The sequence below is a fragment of the Centrocercus urophasianus genome, unplaced genomic scaffold (assembly GCF_019232065.1).
Source record: "Centrocercus urophasianus isolate 14NV4802_14NV808 unplaced genomic scaffold, USGS_Curo_1.0 seq_28, whole genome shotgun sequence".
Classification (NCBI taxonomy): domain Eukaryota; kingdom Metazoa; phylum Chordata; class Aves; order Galliformes; family Phasianidae; genus Centrocercus; species Centrocercus urophasianus.
Genome location: NW_024884844.1, coordinates 3073946 through 3094239, shown reverse-complemented (window position 1 = coordinate 3094239; position 20294 = coordinate 3073946). Strand labels below are relative to the sequence as shown.

Here is a 20294-nt window from a genome sequence, read left to right as displayed (position 1 = left end):
AGCAGACAAAGAAACACAGTCTGTGAGACAGATATCAGGTGTTAGCTCAATAATGACTGTTAATAATATAGTAATTATATTTCCAAACTTCACCAGAAAATTACTCATATTTGAAACCTACCCCAAGAAGGAAGGTGAAGAAAGTTAGGATTCAAAAAGCGTTTGAATTGACACACTTTTCCAATAAAATTCTAGATAACTGGCTATCTTTACTAATGAGCTGTCAATTCATTTCTGTTCTTCCCTATATGTTTCACATCAGCACTCACCAGTACCGGAACTTTGAACCCAAAGTGAAATAATGTGCAAAAAAGTTCTTCTGAGGGGGGAGCGGTCGGTCCAAACGGAAGAACGTGTGATGTTCAACACAGGCTTTCCACAGGTTCTTACATGCTCGGTAATTCACCATGTTGAAGCCCAGTAATGTTTCTCTGGATTCATGCTAAAAGTGAGAAAAAAGGATTTCAAGCGAAAATCATTCCCAGTCACACTTGAAATCAAGATAAATACTGAGGCCTTTGCAATCTTTTTCCCCCAAAATTATGCCTTTTGATGTAGTTCTCTAATTTTACATTGACTGTATGTATTAGAAAATCTTTGAAAAACACCACTAAGACCTTCTTTAAAGACATTTTAAAGGCTACAGCCATTTTGTTTTTATTTTTCCAGGTGAGCTCGTTCACAGGTGCAATGAAACAAATCTAGATGGGAAGAAATGGTCCCAAAAAACATGACCCAAAATACATTAATAAATGCCTGCGACTGAAGAACTCAAAAGCCAATGTGCCTTTCACTGCTTTTACTTAACAGCAAACTCTTTTTTCCAAGGTAAGCTTTTGCTGGACTGCTCTTCAAATTTGTCGAGATACTGGAGCATTATGACTAATAGCTCAGAAAAACACTGCACTTTTACTCACGTGATGAACCTAGAACAAACTTAGATTAACTGGGTTTTGAAATTGAACAGCAAATTCTGATTATCTATTGATGACAGTCAGTAAATTATAGGCAATAATCTAAAAAGTGATTATGTACTTCAGTTTACAAGAGTTACACAGATAGCTCTTCCTAATTTCCCCTTATTACCAACTGCCCTGGTATTTTCTAGATGTGTTAACCACCACTAAAAAATTAAGCGATAAACTAGTTAACAGAAACTGTCCATTCCCTATTCAGCTTAAAAAAGCTTCCCCCCAAAATGAAAATGCATAGTAGCATTGTAAACAAAATGCATTCCTATCCTAAACGTGAACAATTTTGTAAAATTACAGACCACCTCAGCTCGGTATAAAGGATATGAAGTTATATGAACTGATGTCCGTGCATTTTCTTGTCACTCTTGAAGCATTATAATTATGGGTTAGAGGAAAAAAAACAAAGCAACCTGTTGCTTCCCTTAGTTTATATTCTAGAGAATGAGCTGACATGATTTTCGTGTCACCATCATCACCAGATCAGACAAGTAGCATGAAGGAGGAGTTGGTAAGCATGATGAGAAGGAACTGTGGAGATATCAGCTTAATTGTAATGCGAAACAGCACTTTCACAGGAACTTGGGGTTTCAGAGCTTTAAAGGTACTTCAACAATAGTTCTATTCATAGCTTCTGTGGCTTTCATTGCAGTGTAGCGAGAACAGATTATCAAACCCTGCCCTTCATCTCAGTTACAGCCAGGAATCATTCTTTAGGGTGAAGAAGGGTACCAGACGTGGGCTTAAAGTGCACCACTCTTCTCCCTATCTGCCCTTCTAGGTTCTGTAAAATCCAAACACATCCTGCAACTTATCTTTGCTAGTGCTTCTGTGGTACAAGCCCTAGTTCTGCCGATTAGTAGCAGGGTTTAGAACAGATTGCCCCTCTTTTCCATTAAATTTGGGCTCACCATAAGGTCCAGAGGCAACGCTTGTTAATACCTACAGTATTTCAGCCAAAAGCACGTAAAATACCACAAAGGTTACACTGAAGTCTATGAGAACATTTTCATAGCACAAAGCTCAGGGAAGATTCTGAATGCGCTATAGTATGACATATAGGTATTTCAAGGTTTTAAGTCTGTTGAGATAGTGTTAGAAGACTACCTCAGGGAGTCACAGTTGGATTCTGTTCTGAAATGATTTTCCCACTAATTGTGCCCAGAGATCTTGTTAGAGAGAGTAAGCCAGTTTGCTCGCTGCAGAAGGGGGAAGAGGGAAGCAGCTGGGATGCGACAGAGGTGATCAGAGGCTGGAGCCTGAGGGTGAAACCACTGGGGAGCCAAAAAGCATGTAAATTAATTTAAATCACAACCTTTAAAATGCGCACTACGTGACAGGCTACCTACAGAATCTGAGAAGAAATACTGGAAGGAAAACTGCAAAGTGAAATCTAAGTTATGTTTGTGATGCCTTTTATTAAAAGGACAAAAAAATATAAACAAAAAAATGGATATTAGAGTCCCTCTTGCACACAACAGCTTAGCCCTTGGATATTTGCCTTGGGTAGCAACATTAATTCAAACCCACTTTGCTTATTTTGAAGTAGAGACTTAAAAGCAGATCTCACTCTGCTCAGGAGAAAAATCGGATTAAAAACATTCTCTAGTGAGTCTCCTTCACTTTGTCTAAACAAAGAAAAACCCCCAGAACAAAGCAAAAACTCCCCACCCCCATCTCTGAGAGAACAAAGACTAACACTATAAACAGATGCACCAGAGACTCGACTTTTTAAACAAATAGTGGACAGAAGTCCTTCGGAAGCTTAAAATACAACGAAGATTGTGCTAGACACATCAGATATTCATTAAAAAAAGGCAGAAACATAGGTAGGATTAGGAAACAATTGGCTAGGTACCTAATGAATGCTGGTGTTATTTAAGATCAAGTATGTACTTTGACAGATAAACCCATACAGCATGTTACAAATCTATCTTAAGCTCTTTTTGCAAGTCAGTAAGAATAGTAATTTAAAAAAAGCTTCAGATACATTATTTAAAATAAAATTTTTACTCAAACACTGAAGGCAGGTCTCTGTTAGGGACAAAAAAAATATAATACTGTTTTGCTACAGACTCAATTCATCATTGGATATCTGGGCTCTAAAAGAACAGATGAATGTGCTGAACACTTTGGCTGTCTGGAATCAAGGCTACTGAAGTATGCTAGAGATTGGGTGGACAGTGATAGGACAAGGAGGAATGGTTTTAAACTGAGACAGGGGAGGTTTAGGCTAGATATTGGGAGGGAGCTTTTCACACAGAGGGTGGTGAAGCACTGGAACAGGCTGCCCATCCCTGGAGGTATTCAAGACCAGGCTGGATGCGGCTCTGGGCTGCCTAGTGTGGTGGTTGGGGACCCTGCACATAACAGAGCAGTTGAAACTAAGTGATCATTGTGGTCCTTTTCAATCCAGGCCATTCTATGATTCTATGATTGGGAATCTGATGCTGCAGGCTGGGTGACGAGGAACCTGATAAGGTTCATCAAGGGCAAGGACAATCCTACACCTCAGGAGGAACAACTTCATGCATCAGCACAGCTTAGGCAGTGACACGCTGGAAAGGAGCTTTGCAGAGAAAGACTTAAGAATCCTGGTGGACAACATGTTGGCCATGAGCCAGCCTTCCTAAGGCCAAGAAAGCCAATGGTATCCTGGAGTACATTAAAATGAGCATGGGTGAGGCCAAACGTGGGCTTCTCAGGTCAAGAAAGACCAGGGACTTCTAGAGAGTCCAGCAGAGTACTACAAAGATGGTTAGAAGCCTGGGGCATCTCCCTTATGAAGACAAGCTGGGACACTTGGGACTGTTCAGCCTGGAGAAGAGAACCCTGAGATGGGGTCTTATCAATGCTTACAAGTATCTCAAATCAAGTAGATGGTGCCAGGCTCTTCTCAGTGGTACCCAGCAACATAACAAGAGGCAATGGGCACAAACTGAACACAGGAAGTTCCGTATGAATACAAGGAAAAATTTCTTTACTTTGACGGTGACAGAACACAGGAACAGGATGCTCAGAGAGGTTGTGGAGTCACTTCTGGATATATTCAAAACCTGCCTAGATGCTTTTCCTGTGTAACCTACTTTAGGGAACCTGTTTTAGCAGGAGTTAGACTAGATGATCTCCAGAGGTCCTTTCCAACCCCTATGATTCTGTGACATAACAGCAGTTAAGGCTGCAACCAACCATAATCCACAATGCTTAGGGAAGCATATAGACAAATGAATATATACTGATTAATTCTGGAAGAGCTTCAAAATGAGCAAGGGAAGCAGAATATGGAACAGCCTAAATAAGCAAAAACATGAGAATGCAAAATCCAGTGAAGAATACAGCAACTGAAGTTACAGCTCAGAGGACTTCCGATGCTGTACGAAGAAACTGTACATTATTCTTTCTCCTCACCCCTCAAACTAAATAAAGAGTGAAAAGAAAATCAACTCAAGTTATATAATTGACAGACTATACAACTAACTTTCATTCAAGAATATATTATGCTACCGGTGGAAAATCACTTTGACATAAAACTGCTTCATCTGGCTTCCCTTAAATGATTAATTTACAAGACAGATATAATCTACTAAAAAGCAGTCAAATAATTCTTTTACTTATATTGATGCCTCTAAGCAATGCCAAGATAAAGAATTAATTTAATAGGAGATTGAAAGATAAGGCACTTGCATTTTTAAGGACAACTGCAATTAAAAGCTCTCAATATTCATTAGCAGTATTTGAAAAATATCTGTTTTGGACCACTTAAAAAGTGCACATGAGAGAGTCTGGAAGAAATACTGCAAAATTTCTCTCCCAAGTTCACCACTTTAATATCCTAGAGTATCTCAGCTTTCCATTAGAAAAAAATATGGGCATTCAGCTGTAAAATTCCTTATGTATTTACACTTCGAAACACATCAACATAGCATGAATACATTTTCACTACCATATTATGTAACTATGCTTTTCAATATACACTCAAAGAACTAGACTAGAGACATTTCACATACGGAATGTGCAAACAAAATCATTTCACCTGGCTTCTACTACTGAAAAGAAGCCATTTAGGTTCCTGCTATTGTTAAAGAAGGAAACTAAAAGCAAGCACATACCAGAGAACTTATTCTAAAACACACTTCCAATTTATGCAAAAAGTATCAGTCTTCGCAAGTGTCTTGGTTACACAGAGGAAGTCCAGTGAGTAGCTGATTAAATAGCAATTGGTTCATTAACCATCATGAAACAGAAAATATCATAAAACTTAACTGACACCGAATGTAGGCGAGATGAATCTCTTCCAAAGAGTCTGCCCAGGGAAAATAACTTTGGAAATAACAATTTTAATATTAGATTTGATTAAAAAGTTAAAGTATGCCTTCTTTGGAAGCCAAATTTCTGCTTTGATCTTAAGGTATTCATGACTTGAAATAAATGAAAATGAAGTTCTTGCTGTCAGTTTTCATCTGATACATAAGAGCTTAAAGAAAAACAGAATGAGTCTTCTTAATTTGTTGCCTTAGATAAGTCATCTCAGAGGAGACATAATATTAGTTCATATATCAATTCCACCCTGGTCCAAGTAATATGTGGGGTATTAAAAAATAACAGAAAATACAATACTTATTACCATTTTTCTGCCTGTATCATAGGTAAATTTGTTCATTTCACATAATAGCCAAAGTCCATTTCTTCCCACACAATTTCTCCAAAATCCTTGTTCAGTTTTAACCTCCCCTTTCTAAACTGACAGCGTACTCATGCTGCTCTAAGCAGAAACGTCAACCTCCTCCCATCAGCTAACACAGCAGATCTGTATTTAGTCAGGCAGTTCCATCTGTGAGAACTTCAAACTCCTGGGCCTCCTGCTGTTAAGATGAGCAGCTCAAATTGCTGTTGCTGGTCACAAACCACTGGCCTGTTCTGACGTAACAGGAGTTCCCTCCTACATATTTGTCTCTGAATCTGGAGTAGTTCTATAATATTTAGAATGTATTTCTGTCTAAAATATATCTTTTTTTTTTTTTTTTTCCTCTGGTTAGTAACTCTATACTTAGGTCTTTAAATCCTTTCAGCTGTAAATAAGGACTGCACAAAACCTTTTAACTAATCTAATGAGTTAATCACATACCCGTATTTTAATTAATTCTTTTCCAAGTCTGTAGGGGTTTAGATTCCTATCTCTTGGAGGCATGAAACAATCAATTTCTTGCTGAATTAACTGCTCACTAGTCCTATGGTGCTTCACAGAGTAGGAAACAAATATCACAAGAGAAAAAGTATATTTATTTTTCATGTAAAGCCTCAGTTTTCTTCCAAGAAATGCAGAAGTATGCATAAACCAACTACCCTTGGTACTTCAAAACCGCAAAGGCACTCTTATCTCTTCTGTTTAAGTAAAAGCCACTTTGTATTACTAGATCTGAATAATACCTACCAGCGTATTTTAATCAGAGCACATATGCAAGTGAATCAGCATTAAGTATTACTTTTCATTTTAACTTGGTTTCTTCTGAAATTTAAATTTAATATTGATTTACTTTCAACCTTCAATATTTACATTATATAAGCCATTTTTATTTCCTGCATACATACATAAAACTAAAAGTCTTTTTTGTATAAGGTAGATCAAATGAAATAAGTCTTATTAAACATTGCAACGACTGTTTGGCAACTGAAATAAACAGAAAATTGATGAAACTGGACTTAAGACAAGAATCAATGTGATATTAAAGTATGATGCAGACATCTAGTACAGAGAAGTCTCGTTACTCATTTTTTAGATCAAATTTAAAATAGTACTCACCAATTCTTTTCTAAGTTGAACAAAAAACTGTTTGCATTTAAAAGAAATTTTTACAATCTTCAACCTAAATGAAAAATAAAACCAGACCATTTAAACACTTAGTATAACCATTGTTCATAACTTAAATATTTCTATGAAAATACACTTTTTAGAGCATGGATTTCATTTATATAGATAAAAAATAATATAGAGATTATATAAAACAGATTGTATAATTTAAAATCTGTAATCATAAACTACGTATATATGACCAATGAAATTCATTTGTTTCTATCCTAAGTTAGGGCTGCTGCTAAATTACCTATATTCTCAGATCCAAATTCAAGGACCTTTCGTATTCTGAATTCATCCTAATCTGAAGCCTTCTCTTTTGAGACTGCTTTCATTATCCCCTGGACTATCTAAGAAACACTTTCACCTCCACACAATTCCCAAAAGACATTCACTATGCTCTTACTCAACTCTAGGTATTACCAGAAGTTTTCAAATAGCAAAATCTGAGCCAATAAGTGTGGAGATTAACACTTACACATAACATTGATATTTATAAATAAAGTATTTAAAAAAAAAAAAAAAAAAAGGGAGAAATAATGTGAAAAACCCTCCACATTTCAAGCAGGAAAAGTCATTTAAAACATCACATCACGGGAAAAAAACAGCCTACAGATAGCTTTATCTTGCAGGTTATCTATAAGGCATACAAGACACTACAGTAATTCCAGACAATTTGAGATGTTCAGTTAAATGATAGTTGTGCTAAATAGGAAAAAGACAAGTGATATTTCTATCACAAAAGTAACTGTAACGTGAAAAACCACTGCAAACTCCATGAACACAAGAAGGAAAATCTATGTGATACTAAAAAAAAATACAGAATGCCAAATTCAAGTGTTATCTCACACAAACATGATTTCACTACCGATTTTAATGAAGCTCAAAGGAAATCTCAATAAGAGTTAACTTTTGGTAAATTATAAAGCAAACTCCTCAGGGGTTACAACTAATCTCTTAGACTGCCTGTTTACAGAGAACTCTGTCACTAATCTGAACTGTCATCTCTTACGGTCCCACTATTTCAAGTTACTGTATTGGCTTACTAAAGCTACCAAGGCAAGACAAATTGTGACAGCAAAGATAATACCACAGTTTTTGAGATTAACTGACTCATTAAGAATATACAGGAACCTCAGAAATGACTGAAATTACTGCTTGCATATTAATCACCTTGTTGAAAAAAAAAAAACAAAACCCTCTAACACTTGGAAAGATAAAGAGCAAAAGTATTAACAAACACTTCTCTTGGATGGATGGATATACACACACACACAACCATATATTTATATCCAATACAAATTATCTTCTTAACCAAATCAAATGGAGACATTTTCTCTGGAGCAGTATTTGCAGCAGGAACCAAACCTGGATATCCTTGATTTGTGACGAGAAATTCTCCCAACAATAATGAAGTGGTGGGGAGAGTCTATGAATATCAGTTGTTAAATAATGCTTACATAAATCTTTTTTCTTTCCTGGTTTTGTAATTAGGAAGAGAACTAGTTGTGGCTTTGTTAGGTTACTGATTTGCTGCTGTTGAAAAGCTGATCAAGAATTAGATCCACAAAGTAGATAATTTTGTGGATCTTTACATATCTACTTCATTGGCAACACAGCAGTTATCTTAGCATCTCCTATAACAAACAATTGTGTAAGAATATTTAGGGAGAAGTCCAAGATGTACTAATGGGATATTCACTACTGCTTATAGTAATCCATTTGTGGAAACAGAAAAAAAGTTAACTGCCATTTAAGTAGTCTAACTGAACCAGAAGTCTATCACAATCCGTTTTCTAAAATTTTGAGGTACACTACTATTAAAAGATCATTTAAATGCACGTCTTTTCTAATAATACCTGCACATGCTCTACAAAATACCAGATTTGTTTAACATGCTAACAGAAAGTCTTCAAAAAAAAAAAATCCAAATTACTCAATTTATAAAACCATTTTACTAGCTTTAACTCTATTCCCCTTCTGTTAAAGAAATGACTTCCTTTGATGACTGATGGAGAATCAAGATGAAAGTTAGACACACTTTTTTTAATCCTACCCCATAATTTAGGCAGAGCAAAGTCAGGGGTCAATTAAGCCTGAAACCACTCAACAGGAAAAGACTCAAAACTGTTCTATTAGCCAGTAAGGTCTAACTCAAGCCATAGGAGCCATCCGAACTTCATCTATTTCTGAAAAAATACAGCAGTAAGAGTCCATATGCACTGCTAATAACCTGCTAGGCATTAAGAAAATCCAAACTTGGCTAAAGCAAAAGATGCATCTATCTAAGCCTCCATTTTCTGTTGCCAATGATGCATACCCAACGTAAAGGTTAAGAACAGGCATCTGTAATATTTTCCTGGTATGATTTTCCAGACTCCAATCATCTCAGACATTCTACACCATATAATGAATCTTTGTAAACAAAGAGATATTTACAAGTCCTAACCTAATGTGAAACCTGTACTCAAACATGTGGAAAGCTGTGGTGCTCACTGATGACTTTGCCACTTCCAAACTTTGCTGAGAGGATGACAATGCAGAACGTGAGCAATCCAGCAGACTTGACCAAGATTTCAATTACACAGGTTTTGTGCTGACCAGTTAGGAAAGATGCTCTTGGTAGCACCACTCACAAACATGGAAAGATTGTACAGATTTAGTAGTAAAGGGCACATTTGGCTCCAGCAGTTGTGAGATGGTAGATTTAATGATCCTGAGGAAACTGAGGAGAGAAAGCGGCAGACTCGCAAACTCGACAACCCAGGGAGAAGAAACTTCAGTCTGCTCAGAACTCTGGTACACAAAATCCTTTGGATAAACTTTGCAGGGCCTGGCAACTGAGGAGTGGTGGTCAACCTTCAAGGACAATCCCAATTCAGAATAATCTTAATGTGCTACATAAAGCAGGCCAGCATGGAAGGAGACCAGCTTGGACAAACCCGGAACTTCTGACTGAGCTCCAACAAATGGGAAATATGCAGGAGGTAGAAGCAGGATCAAACTACCAAGAAGGAATACAGAAATACTACCTAGCTACCACTAGTACTACTACCATAGCTCAACTGGTAACCCTGTGAAAGGCAAAGCTTTCCAGGGAACATCAACAGTAAAAGAAAGGCAAAGGAAAGGCAAAGGAAAGTGCATCTCCGCTCTTGAGAAGATGATCCAGTGACAAATGACGTGCTCAGGTACTCTATGCTTTTGTCCCTTGGTCTTCAAGAATCAAAGGATCAGATCCCACTGATTCCCAGGTCTCTGTGACAGGTAGTGCAGCCTGTGGAAAACAGATACTACATCTAATACAGGAAAAGTAATTAGGATGCACTACATAAAAGATACACTCTGCATTTTGCCTTGAGCCTGCCTAGTCTTCGTCCTCTTCCCTCCTCTCCCTATGATCTCTGATAACAAAGACTGCATTACGTAATTTTGACAAAAATTTCAACCCAATTAAGGTAAGTGGTAAAGGACATTCTACTTGATTACAGGTGAATCTATTTCTACATCTACTTCTCCCCACATGCATGCAGGTCTATCCTGTCACATGTCTCAACATCAGCACAGGAGTACTGCAAATGGGATATCTAAACATTCACTTGTAGCCATATAATTGCTAAGCACTGAAAAGACATCTTACACAGGTCCAGTTACGCAGGAGCAAGCAGAAAAACAGTGTCAGATCTGATGTCACTGGAACAGCTGTAGAAAAGAAGAACGATAGAGGTCTACTGCTTTACTCTTAGCCAAAGAAAGGCTATGGTTGGAGGAAACTGTGTGTGTGCACAGAGAGGGGGTGGGGTTCTTCGTTTGCTGTTGTTGTTTTAAGTTATTTTGTAAAGACCAATTATTGTGGTACTACAGTCTTCACAGGAAGAAATTAATAACCCTGATGTCAGCTGATACGGTTGAATACAAAGAAGAACTGTTTAGGTAATTATACACACATACAAACCACAGTAAGAATTTAGATCAGCATCCCTGGCACGCAAATGATATGAAACAGAATTCACAGAAACCTCTAACTTCCAGTAGGGACTTGCAGCTTAATTATGACTTACATTGTACGTACCCAGCAATTTACCGCTGCTTTATACAACGTATTTCTATTATTACTGTTTTCTCCAAGAAAAAAAAGAAAAAGAAAAAAAACACCAAAACAATACCAAAAAAACAATGAACAAACAAACAGAAAAAACAAACAAACAAAAAAAAAAAACAGTAGTAAAAGCAGCCTGAATTAAAACCATCCTGATTATTACAGAACTATATTTATTAACCAGCTCTAATCCAGAAGTGGTTCTAATGTTTCAAAACTCTTGGAGATGAAGGGTTTCTTTCTTAGAGTGAGTAGCTGTTAGAAAGGTAGGCCTGAATATTGCAGTAGTTTCAGACTTGCAATTGCAAGATCAAGTTTTCATTTACCAGACTAACCATGAAGACTGAAAATTTAGATGTTCTGTGTTTGCCTCAGGCTTGCTTTTCTTTAAATGCTTCCAGGTAATATGTTTGTGTGTTCAATTTCATCTGGGTGTAGATAAGGTTTTTGTCATAGCTTTCTACATTTCTTTTCTCTGCGAAAATCTGCTCCAATTTGATCATTCATACTTCTCAACATGGTAAACCACAAATTACATAACATCCTACAACAAAACTAGGGATTAAGCTTTGCAACGTGAACTAAAATGTCTCAAATTCAGTGGGTTGAAGGAAAGATGTCATTAACATCTTGAATCTCACCAAGTGAAAGAGACCATACTGAAGCAAAAACAGGTCACTGATTACACACAGTTGATTTCACCTTATAACTAACAAAAAACAACAAAACCCCAAGAACTTCAGCTACCTGTATCTGTTGGAGCTCAGAAAAGTGGTTCTTCCAGTTTCAGTTGAGGTAATGAATTTAATCCATTTATATGAAGATGAACTTCAGAGAATTTCAATACTGTATTGCCCAAGCACACAAATCAGCAGCCAACAAAAATGTCAAAGTCAGCATTTTTCTAATGTGAAAAGCTTTTTGTGCCTGGTAACTTAATGTCTGTTACAATAATTTTAGATGGATGACTTTGCCCACTCAGAACTTCATTATAGTATACACAAAGTATGTAGTAAGAATGACTGAAGGAGTGGATTTGAAGAATACAAAGGAAACCAAAGAAAACTACTTCACAGTAGCACAAAAAAGCTTTGGTGAAGGTGACATAGTTGTGTACAGCATCAGAATGATGCAACAAAACAGGATTTCTCTTAGACTTTTCCCCTTCTGACATGAATAGGTAAAAAGATAATCCCAATTAAAGAAAATCTGATGATTACCAGAACAATAAGATTATCAAGGGCATTTCCATGATTACTTAACAGAACAGCTTTACAATCTATTTTAGTTAAGAGGAGAAATTAATGACAACCTTTTCTTCAATAAATGCACTTTTTTTTTTATCTTCATCATGAAAACAGCTATCTACAGATGAAGAGATGACAATATCACTGAATACTACACCTCACTTATCCTCCAGTGCTATGCCTAAATTTAACACAAAGTACAATTAAATTACAAAAAAAGATGACAGCAATTATTTTTGTATTTAATATTTTTAAGTTTAGTGGTCCCTATAAAGACTGAGCTAGAATAAAATCAGTATTTCCAGAATGCTAGCCTTTGCTAAACCGTTAATTACACAAAGTATGCTTACAGGTTCCTGAAGAAAAATTATATTAAAATTAATTGTATTTTACACCACAATCACTTAACAGCACAGCATCCAGAACAGGACAAAAACCCTTCATAAAACTATCCATTACCTGGTACAAGGTAAATCATTTCAACTTCACATACTAAAAGTTTAGCCTTTTTTTTTTTTTAAAGCATATAATACTAGTAATAGTAGAAAATATGTTCTGAAATACTAAACAAAATGATTAGCCTTAGCAGCTGTCCTTACCATGGAAAGGTGTTAATTCGTACTCTGTTCTTAAAGATCAGTATTCCACCTGACATCACTCCAATCATTATTTCATTGTTACTCTGATCCTTCAAAAAAGAAAAGAGACAATGAAGTAAAAAACAATATAAATATCTTGGAAGCTCACCAATCTTCCTCCTAACACACAAACAATAGTAAATTAGAACTCAATTTACATGAAAGGAAACATGTTTTAGCAAGAGAAACAGGAATTCACTTTTTCTTCCCCTGTTTCGGAGAGGACTACATGTTTGCTCTGAATCATTTAGAAAATTAAATTCTATGGTAGCTAACTAATTAGATCTTCCATGATATTCAAGCAAACAGAATATTCTAGCAGTTTATTATGAATAACAACACTGCCTCAGCGTATGCTACACTAAAAGCAACCAGCGACTTAAATTCCTACCTGAAAGGAAATTGCAATCTCAGAACACAGAGAGGAGAGATTCTAAAACAAATAATACTGTAAGCATATTTCCTGAAATATTTATGTTTTCCTGAAATATTTATGCACTCTTATCAAACATCTGCTACAGACCTCTCGATTCTTGAGTAAAAATAGGAGATTAGACATAGTAGTGAAGCAGGGTACTTCTAAAATTCTGTTGCACATTTCTTTAACATTAGGGAGTAGAACAGAAATATTAGAAACAGAAATGTCTTGCTAAAAATAAGTACAGTCAATCTTTGAAGAAATGGTAGCACTGTAATGACAAGTTGAGTCAAGACCTCAAGCTACCTGCTTTATTAGATAAAAGTATTTCACTTTACTTACCAGGGAGAAGTAAAATGCTAGATTTCCATACATGCTTAATAACTCTTCATGATCAGAACTTTTCATTTAGAAACTCTGTTTTCAAAATCTATAGCATTCATGATTTTAACCTATATCTGAATTTACAGTGGAAGGTTGTGTATTTATTTTCACACTATATTCACCATACACTACATATTTCATCAAACCATCGTGCGTTCACCTTACACAATAGTTCTAATCTGAACCAAATAAAATACGTTTAAAAGAAAACAGATCCTTAAGTACCAAAAATTCATTCAACATTGACAATTTTCTTTTTCAGCAGTAGTCAGCCAAACTGACATTCAGGCCAATAAGGCTGAACCCGACTAGCACACATAAACTAAGCAGAAGCTAAAGCAAGCAAATAGAATAATCAAATCGTTTATGTTGGAAAAGACCTTTAAGATGATTGAGTAAAATAGTGACCTTTGATACTGCTAAATTGCATTTAGGCAGCTTAAGATAAACTTATTACTTTCTACCTTTTCTCCTGAAAAAAGTGACTAGAAAGGCTCACAATAACAACAAAAAAATTTAGTTTCCCACAAATATCAGAAGAATCCACTTTCACATTAAAATATTAGTTCATCCAAACTTACCCTTGCATAGTGCAATTCAACTCCATAGAGTTCTAAGGTACGTGCTGTATTGAGATAATTGAACTCTGCTTCTGCAGGAGACAACCCTCTGAAAGAAAGAAGCTGTATAAGAAACATTCAGATGCAGCTCCTCAATAGTCTCTTTACTGAGCTCAAGGAGAAAATCTGCCTTGACCTTTCCTCCTTCCCTCCCCCTGAAATCTCAATTTCCTTTCTCACATAAACGCCCTCATTCAAAAATTTTATATTGTGCTTACACAGTCTTGAAACAAACAACTGCTTGCAAATGCACTTTTTTTTTCCTATTTCTAATGTATTGCAACATTTAAATGGCTTTGAAGCTGTGAAAACTGGAAATTACTTTTGAAATACTGAATTTTCTATTCATAATAGCAATCTCTCTCCAAGACCCTCAAAGTTTAAATTACCAACTCACTCTAATTTTATTTACCCTACTTAAGTGGATTTCTTAAGACACTGACTGAAGTGTACAAATGTCATCACAAATTCAGCCTATGTTTTGTTAAATCTTACTCTAACAACGCAGTATTGAAGTTCTAAAATATCAAGGAGCTATCAATGAATAGCATTTACTTAATATTACACATTAAAAAAAAAAAAAAAAAAAAAAAAAAAACAAGCTTCCATTGCTTCATCACCTTTTCCTCTTTAATGAGAGACCAAATAACTGCAAACAGGAAAGACCAGATATCAAAGAAAAGGACTTTGTTACATCTGAAGTGACTCTTGTCTTCTGGTAAAAGCACCATGAAAACAAGGCCTTTATGTGTTGTCAAGGAATGAATGAAGCAAATTAACTAATATCCTCTTAAGTTCACACAGTACCTAACAAACACAAGCACTATTTTCAGCACACCTTTATCAAGTTCATTAATTCACCAACATTTCCTCTCATTCTAACATCAATTGTACTTACAGATATTCTACAAAAAAAAAAAAAAAAAAAACAAACCGAAAAAACACATTTACACATACATCATTTCTCAACAGAAAACTTTAAGACAAAATACTCAGTTTTTATACAATAGGACTGCACCAGCAATCAGGATTTGACAAAGTCAGTCAATGTTTTTCACTGTAAATCCTTACATGTGCTGCTGATGCAGCTTTGCTATCTCTTTTTCAAAGTCTTGAGGCTGGCCAGGGATGAAAGAATAGTCTGAGAGGTAGCCTGGCAGGTTTTCTGAATGGTTGTAGTCTCCCAGCTCAGCTAAAATATTAAGAAGAGAGGTTATTGTTTATCAGTGATTAGTTGGCACTGTGCAACACATTCAAATTCACATGAGTCTGATACCATACATCATGATCTACAGCAAACAGAAGTAGTGACATTTGAATTCCCCTTTTCCCTTTTGAATAAACCACCACATTCTCAGCAAGTACTGTGGAAATCACTTACTGTGAGCTTTGAGTGGGTGTTTATGAAGGAAGTGTATTAACTGTTTAAGTTCTAATACATGAATTAATTCATAAATGCCCTCCTAACAAATAGCACTAAATAATATGCATCAAGGTACTCCAGCTTGTTCTCCCTCTTTTTTTTTTTTTTTAAAAACCCTTGCTTACTTACGTACAATTTCAATATTTAAGCACTACAACTGTTATTTCTTTACTTTGCAAGACCTGCAAAAAACAACCAGTTCATTCTGCACCAAGATACATTCATAAGCATTAGAAAACTGTTTTTTGTCCACAACTGCATGCATGCAGAAGTATGCATACATACACCTACACTGCTTACATGAAACTACTAAAAAGTGCATTTTCATAGCTTCCGATACTTCCTCAAAATCATTTAAAAAAAAAAATCAGAACTAACATAACGTGTCAGAATAAATAAAACAAAAAATAACCAAAGAATTTGCTAAGAATACAAGCATTGAGGCTTTTCAGCTGTAACCCCAAAACAATGCAGCTTTAAATATCTGCAATGCATCTAAGAGATTTACAGTACTAAGTAACATAACGTGTGAGAATTGGAAAGTTCATAGCAAGGTAGCGTGGTGCGGGGTTCTGGGAAGGTCTGTGGACGCTTCTATAGGGCATGGAAGAAACGACTGTAGGGTGGATGAAGGTACACAGGGAATGAGAGGGAAAGCAAGGGAAGTGAAGGCAGAAAAGGCATCTGGGGCACTTGCAGCACAAGAGACAGATCTTATTTAAGGTTAGTTAAAGCCTGGAAAATGCAACCAGGTTTTATAACAGAGTGCAATTCTTGCTTAAACAGACTATAAATACAGGGCTGTCTCTGAGTTCTGGGGTTGCTATTTACGAGGGTGGCTCCAAAAGAATGCCTCCTATTTTATTACGTTGGCCCATGACATCAGAGGTGGATGTTGGTGGTACGGCAGTTAGAGGTTGAACCTTCCTGTCAGTATTCCATTACATGCTGTTGCTGTGTGCCAGGTGGCAGCAGAGGGGCAGCCTGACAAAATGGCACTGACATGGAAGTGCAAATGAAGCAAAGAGGTAGAACTGAATTTCTTCACACAAAAAAAATGTCACCCACTGACATTCATCACCTCTTGAATGCCCATGGAAACAGCGGGTGTGAGCAAAGAGAGGCAGCAGGAGGTGTGTTTCAGCAGTGACGACAGCAACAATGGGTCACCTCCATAGGTGTAGATTTTGATGAGTGCAGCATGCAGGCTCTTGCATCACTTATGAAAATGCATAGCTAATTGCAGTGACCGTATTGAAAAATATTGTTCTGCAGATGAGAAATTGCTCTTTCAAATAACATTACTGTGCTCTACCAGTTGCGCTTTCCATAGAAATAAATAGGAAGCACTACTTTTGGAGCGACCTACTTATTCATGAAGAATTTCAAGACCTGAATCCAAAGGTAATTAGTAATGAGCACACGAAGAAAATCGTTAGACAGATCTGCAGGGTGAAGAACTTAAGGACAGTAACATCTCACATAACAAGTCTAACAGCAATGCTCAATGCATGCCCACTACGTTGTTTTAAAAATGAAAATACTGCATTCTTACAAGCTTAACTGTTACAAAACTTTACATATTGTCTGCTTCACTATCGAACACCTAATCTTTTCCAAGACAAAACCCAAAGCCATGAATTCAACTTTTGTTTTTGACAGCTCTTACGCTAAATACGTTCAGCACCTGAAGTTTGATGCTTTATACAAATTTGTTTGCTTTTCCCTTTTTTTCTGACAATCACTATTTGCAAAACTTCTGTACTGAACTTCTAAGACTTGCTCCATTGAAGAGTTCAGGTTTCACAAAAGAAAAATGAGGAGAATGGAAGAAACATTATACACTGAAGGGCATAAAATTGGCAACACTGGTATGGAACTGCTTGGCAACGTATGACTAGAACTTACTATTTCACACCCATCTGGATGCCTACTGTACTGTATGTTAAAAACGTGCATGTGTCTAAAAACTGCCTTAGTGTTAGCCTTTTCACTTTGTGAAAAAATAACATGTAATCACACTTTGGAATGCAGACAAAAACAAGGGGCTCTTATTTTATTTTTCAAACTGTAGGGGTTTAAAGAAGGAAAATACATTTGCCAGTATTTTTTCTATACCTAATTTAACAAAGTGTGCCGGGAGAAAAAAAAAAAAAAAAACCAACAACCACCAGGTTTGAACAATGATTACAGGCACTTCATGTCCACAAACATCTCATACATAGTATTATACAAATGTGAACTAGATTCTGTAGAAGCAAAACTAGATACAGCTGCATTTTCAAACATAGCAGTACTTACATGAATATGAATACTAGCAGTACTTACATTGAACAGCATAGGAAGCCAGAAGAGCAGCAGTATTATATGGACAGGGCAATCTGTTTTATTTTTAGATGAAAAACAAGTAGAATTACATATTTTATATGAAATGATTTTGAAAAGCCTACTGTTTCCTAATGTACTCATGCACAAGTTGGACAGAATTATTATTAATGTTTATTTTTGCATATTATTAAAATACTTTCATTTTTGCAAGCATAATTCTTCATGATCAAGACAACACCTTTTTCTCAAGTTGCATATAATGTTTAATGGAACAAAAATGTCTTACCTTCCAGTAAGAATGTCCTGTTTAATCTGTAAAAAATACTGGTACCTTAATTTAAAAAAAAAAAAGATATTATTAAAAAACACTTAATTATTTTTCATCAATTTAATGCATCTCCAGTTAGTGCAAAGCTTAAAACTTACATTTGACGTGCTGTTTCTTAAACTCATATGGCAAAGAAACCAAACAGTGATTCGTGAAATAATAACTTCATAAATTGAACAATATTCACTCCAACAAAATTATAAACCGTATTTCACCTGTATGCTGTAAAATTCATTTCCTATATATTTTGTTTTCCAGTATTTATGTTCAGTTCAGTGAATAAGAACACAACTACTCAATATGCAAGCCAAAAGGGGAAGATGGTTTCTATGCGTGCAGGTAGCATGATGAGTTGTACTCCAGGTATACAGAAAGAATTAGTTTATTCTCACTGAGCATTTGACATTACTTTGTTTTCATTTGAACTAAAATAAGTACTCTCCGTTTTACAACTTTTTTGGCATTCCATTCTAAATTAGCAGTTGTGGATCTACTACGATAAAAGCCTTTTGACAGTCTGACTTCCCTTGAACTTCTGTTCTGAACTTTTCTTTAAGTTATGATGTGAGAAAGCTTGTTTTAGTTCTACTCTTCACATGCCCACTCTTTCAAAGCAAGGAAGAAGATGAAAACGGCCAAAGAAATAGACTAACACTTTAAATCAAGAACTGTTTTTCAACCAGTGGCAGCAGAAACACTGTAAATTAAATATATATATATCCAAACAAACCTGAAAGATCAAACAGATTTCTGTCTAACGATTCCCCAGCAAGACCCAAATGCTTTGTTAACTTCAGAATTAATCTTCCGTTCATTCAGTTCAATTCAGTTCCCTCATACTTCACTCAAAGCTTTCGGAGAATTCCACAGTATAAATATTTATAACAAGAGGCAAACTACACCTGCTACAAAACACAGCTGAAACAGACTGAACTGGGTAACACTGAGATGGCAAGATGTTAGCACAAGCTTAAATTTCCACTAAAACCTTCCTCAGTAACATGGCAGTAAAGCAGTCTTAAAAATTTTAGGCTCTGATGCCTTTAATTAAGATAAATAAATAAATAAAATAAGTGGAAATCATTAACATAATTCCTTCTTATAAATCAATTCGATTTTGGAACACCCAGCTTTATTATCGAAGAAATCAGTTACTTTTCCTCTTGCAGTTCTGCTTTGAAACTGTAGCCAGTCGTGCTCATTCATTATAAACAGACAAAATTACAGAAATGTAAATCAGTTTCCTACTGCCAACATCTACTGCTGTAAGAACATGGGGAACAAAATTCTGCATGTGCAGATGCACCTTTGCTTCTTGTTTTTATTTCTTACTTTCGTGAAATGTTGTAATAGAAACACTCCATAATACTCAGGAGACTTAATCATTAAGGTACACTAAGCAGAGTTCATTTTTGGTCCACTGTTTCTGGTAAACAGAGAAGTTAATTACTTGTTAGCTAACCACTGCAGCTCCAACACAAAAGCCTTGCGTATTATTAAGTGAAATGGAAAATCAATAGAAGCTTTATTAACGTGTATCTGAAAACCAACACTGTGAAGATTGTATTGCATTTACAACGTTTTCTTCTACTTCACATATAGGGAAAAGGTAAGATAGAATTATTGTTAACTGGAGTCAGTGTTAATAAACACCCCCTTCTGCAATGAGCTTTGTCCCTCCAGCACTAGCTGAGCTCCCACTGACCTTTTCTCGACCCAGGGCATTCATAAGCTGCCTCCCCCTCTTATGAATTCTCAGAGGTCTAATTTAAAGACACAAGCTTGTATCAAACCTTCCCAGCTGATTCACACTGACACACATATTGACTCACCCCCGTGTCTTCATGAAATTTATAAAAGCTGAGGGTCTTAAAAAAGTCTCATCTTGAATGGGAACAGTGAAAAATATCAGCTTTGTTTGTTTGCTTTGTTTCTGTAGGTTGGCTTTGCTCTAAGAGGGGAAATGCTGATTATGTGAAAGGACCAC

The 20294-nt window shown here is 36.0% G+C and overlaps 1 protein-coding gene across 3 annotated transcripts in view; it reads right to left on the bottom strand.

Annotated features, from left to right (window-relative positions):
• PTPN4 (protein tyrosine phosphatase non-receptor type 4) overlaps nt 1-20294 on the bottom strand; it is a 99183-nt gene that overhangs the window by 36111 nt on the left and 42778 nt on the right. For all 3 annotated transcript variants that reach the window (XR_006170341.1, XM_042827369.1, XM_042827370.1), the window contains 7 exons: nt 18266-18310; nt 17980-18032; nt 15300-15420; nt 14190-14277; nt 12768-12856; nt 6772-6835; nt 270-442 (listed from right to left, as the gene is read on the bottom strand). Coding sequence is in view for 2 of the 3 variants with exons in the window: in XM_042827369.1 (XP_042683303.1) it covers nt 270-442; nt 6772-6835; nt 12768-12856; nt 14190-14277; nt 15300-15420; nt 17980-18032; nt 18266-18310 (633 nt within the window). In the remaining variant the exon portion in view is untranslated. The remainder of the gene's footprint in view (nt 1-269; nt 443-6771; nt 6836-12767; nt 12857-14189; nt 14278-15299; nt 15421-17979; nt 18033-18265; nt 18311-20294) is intronic.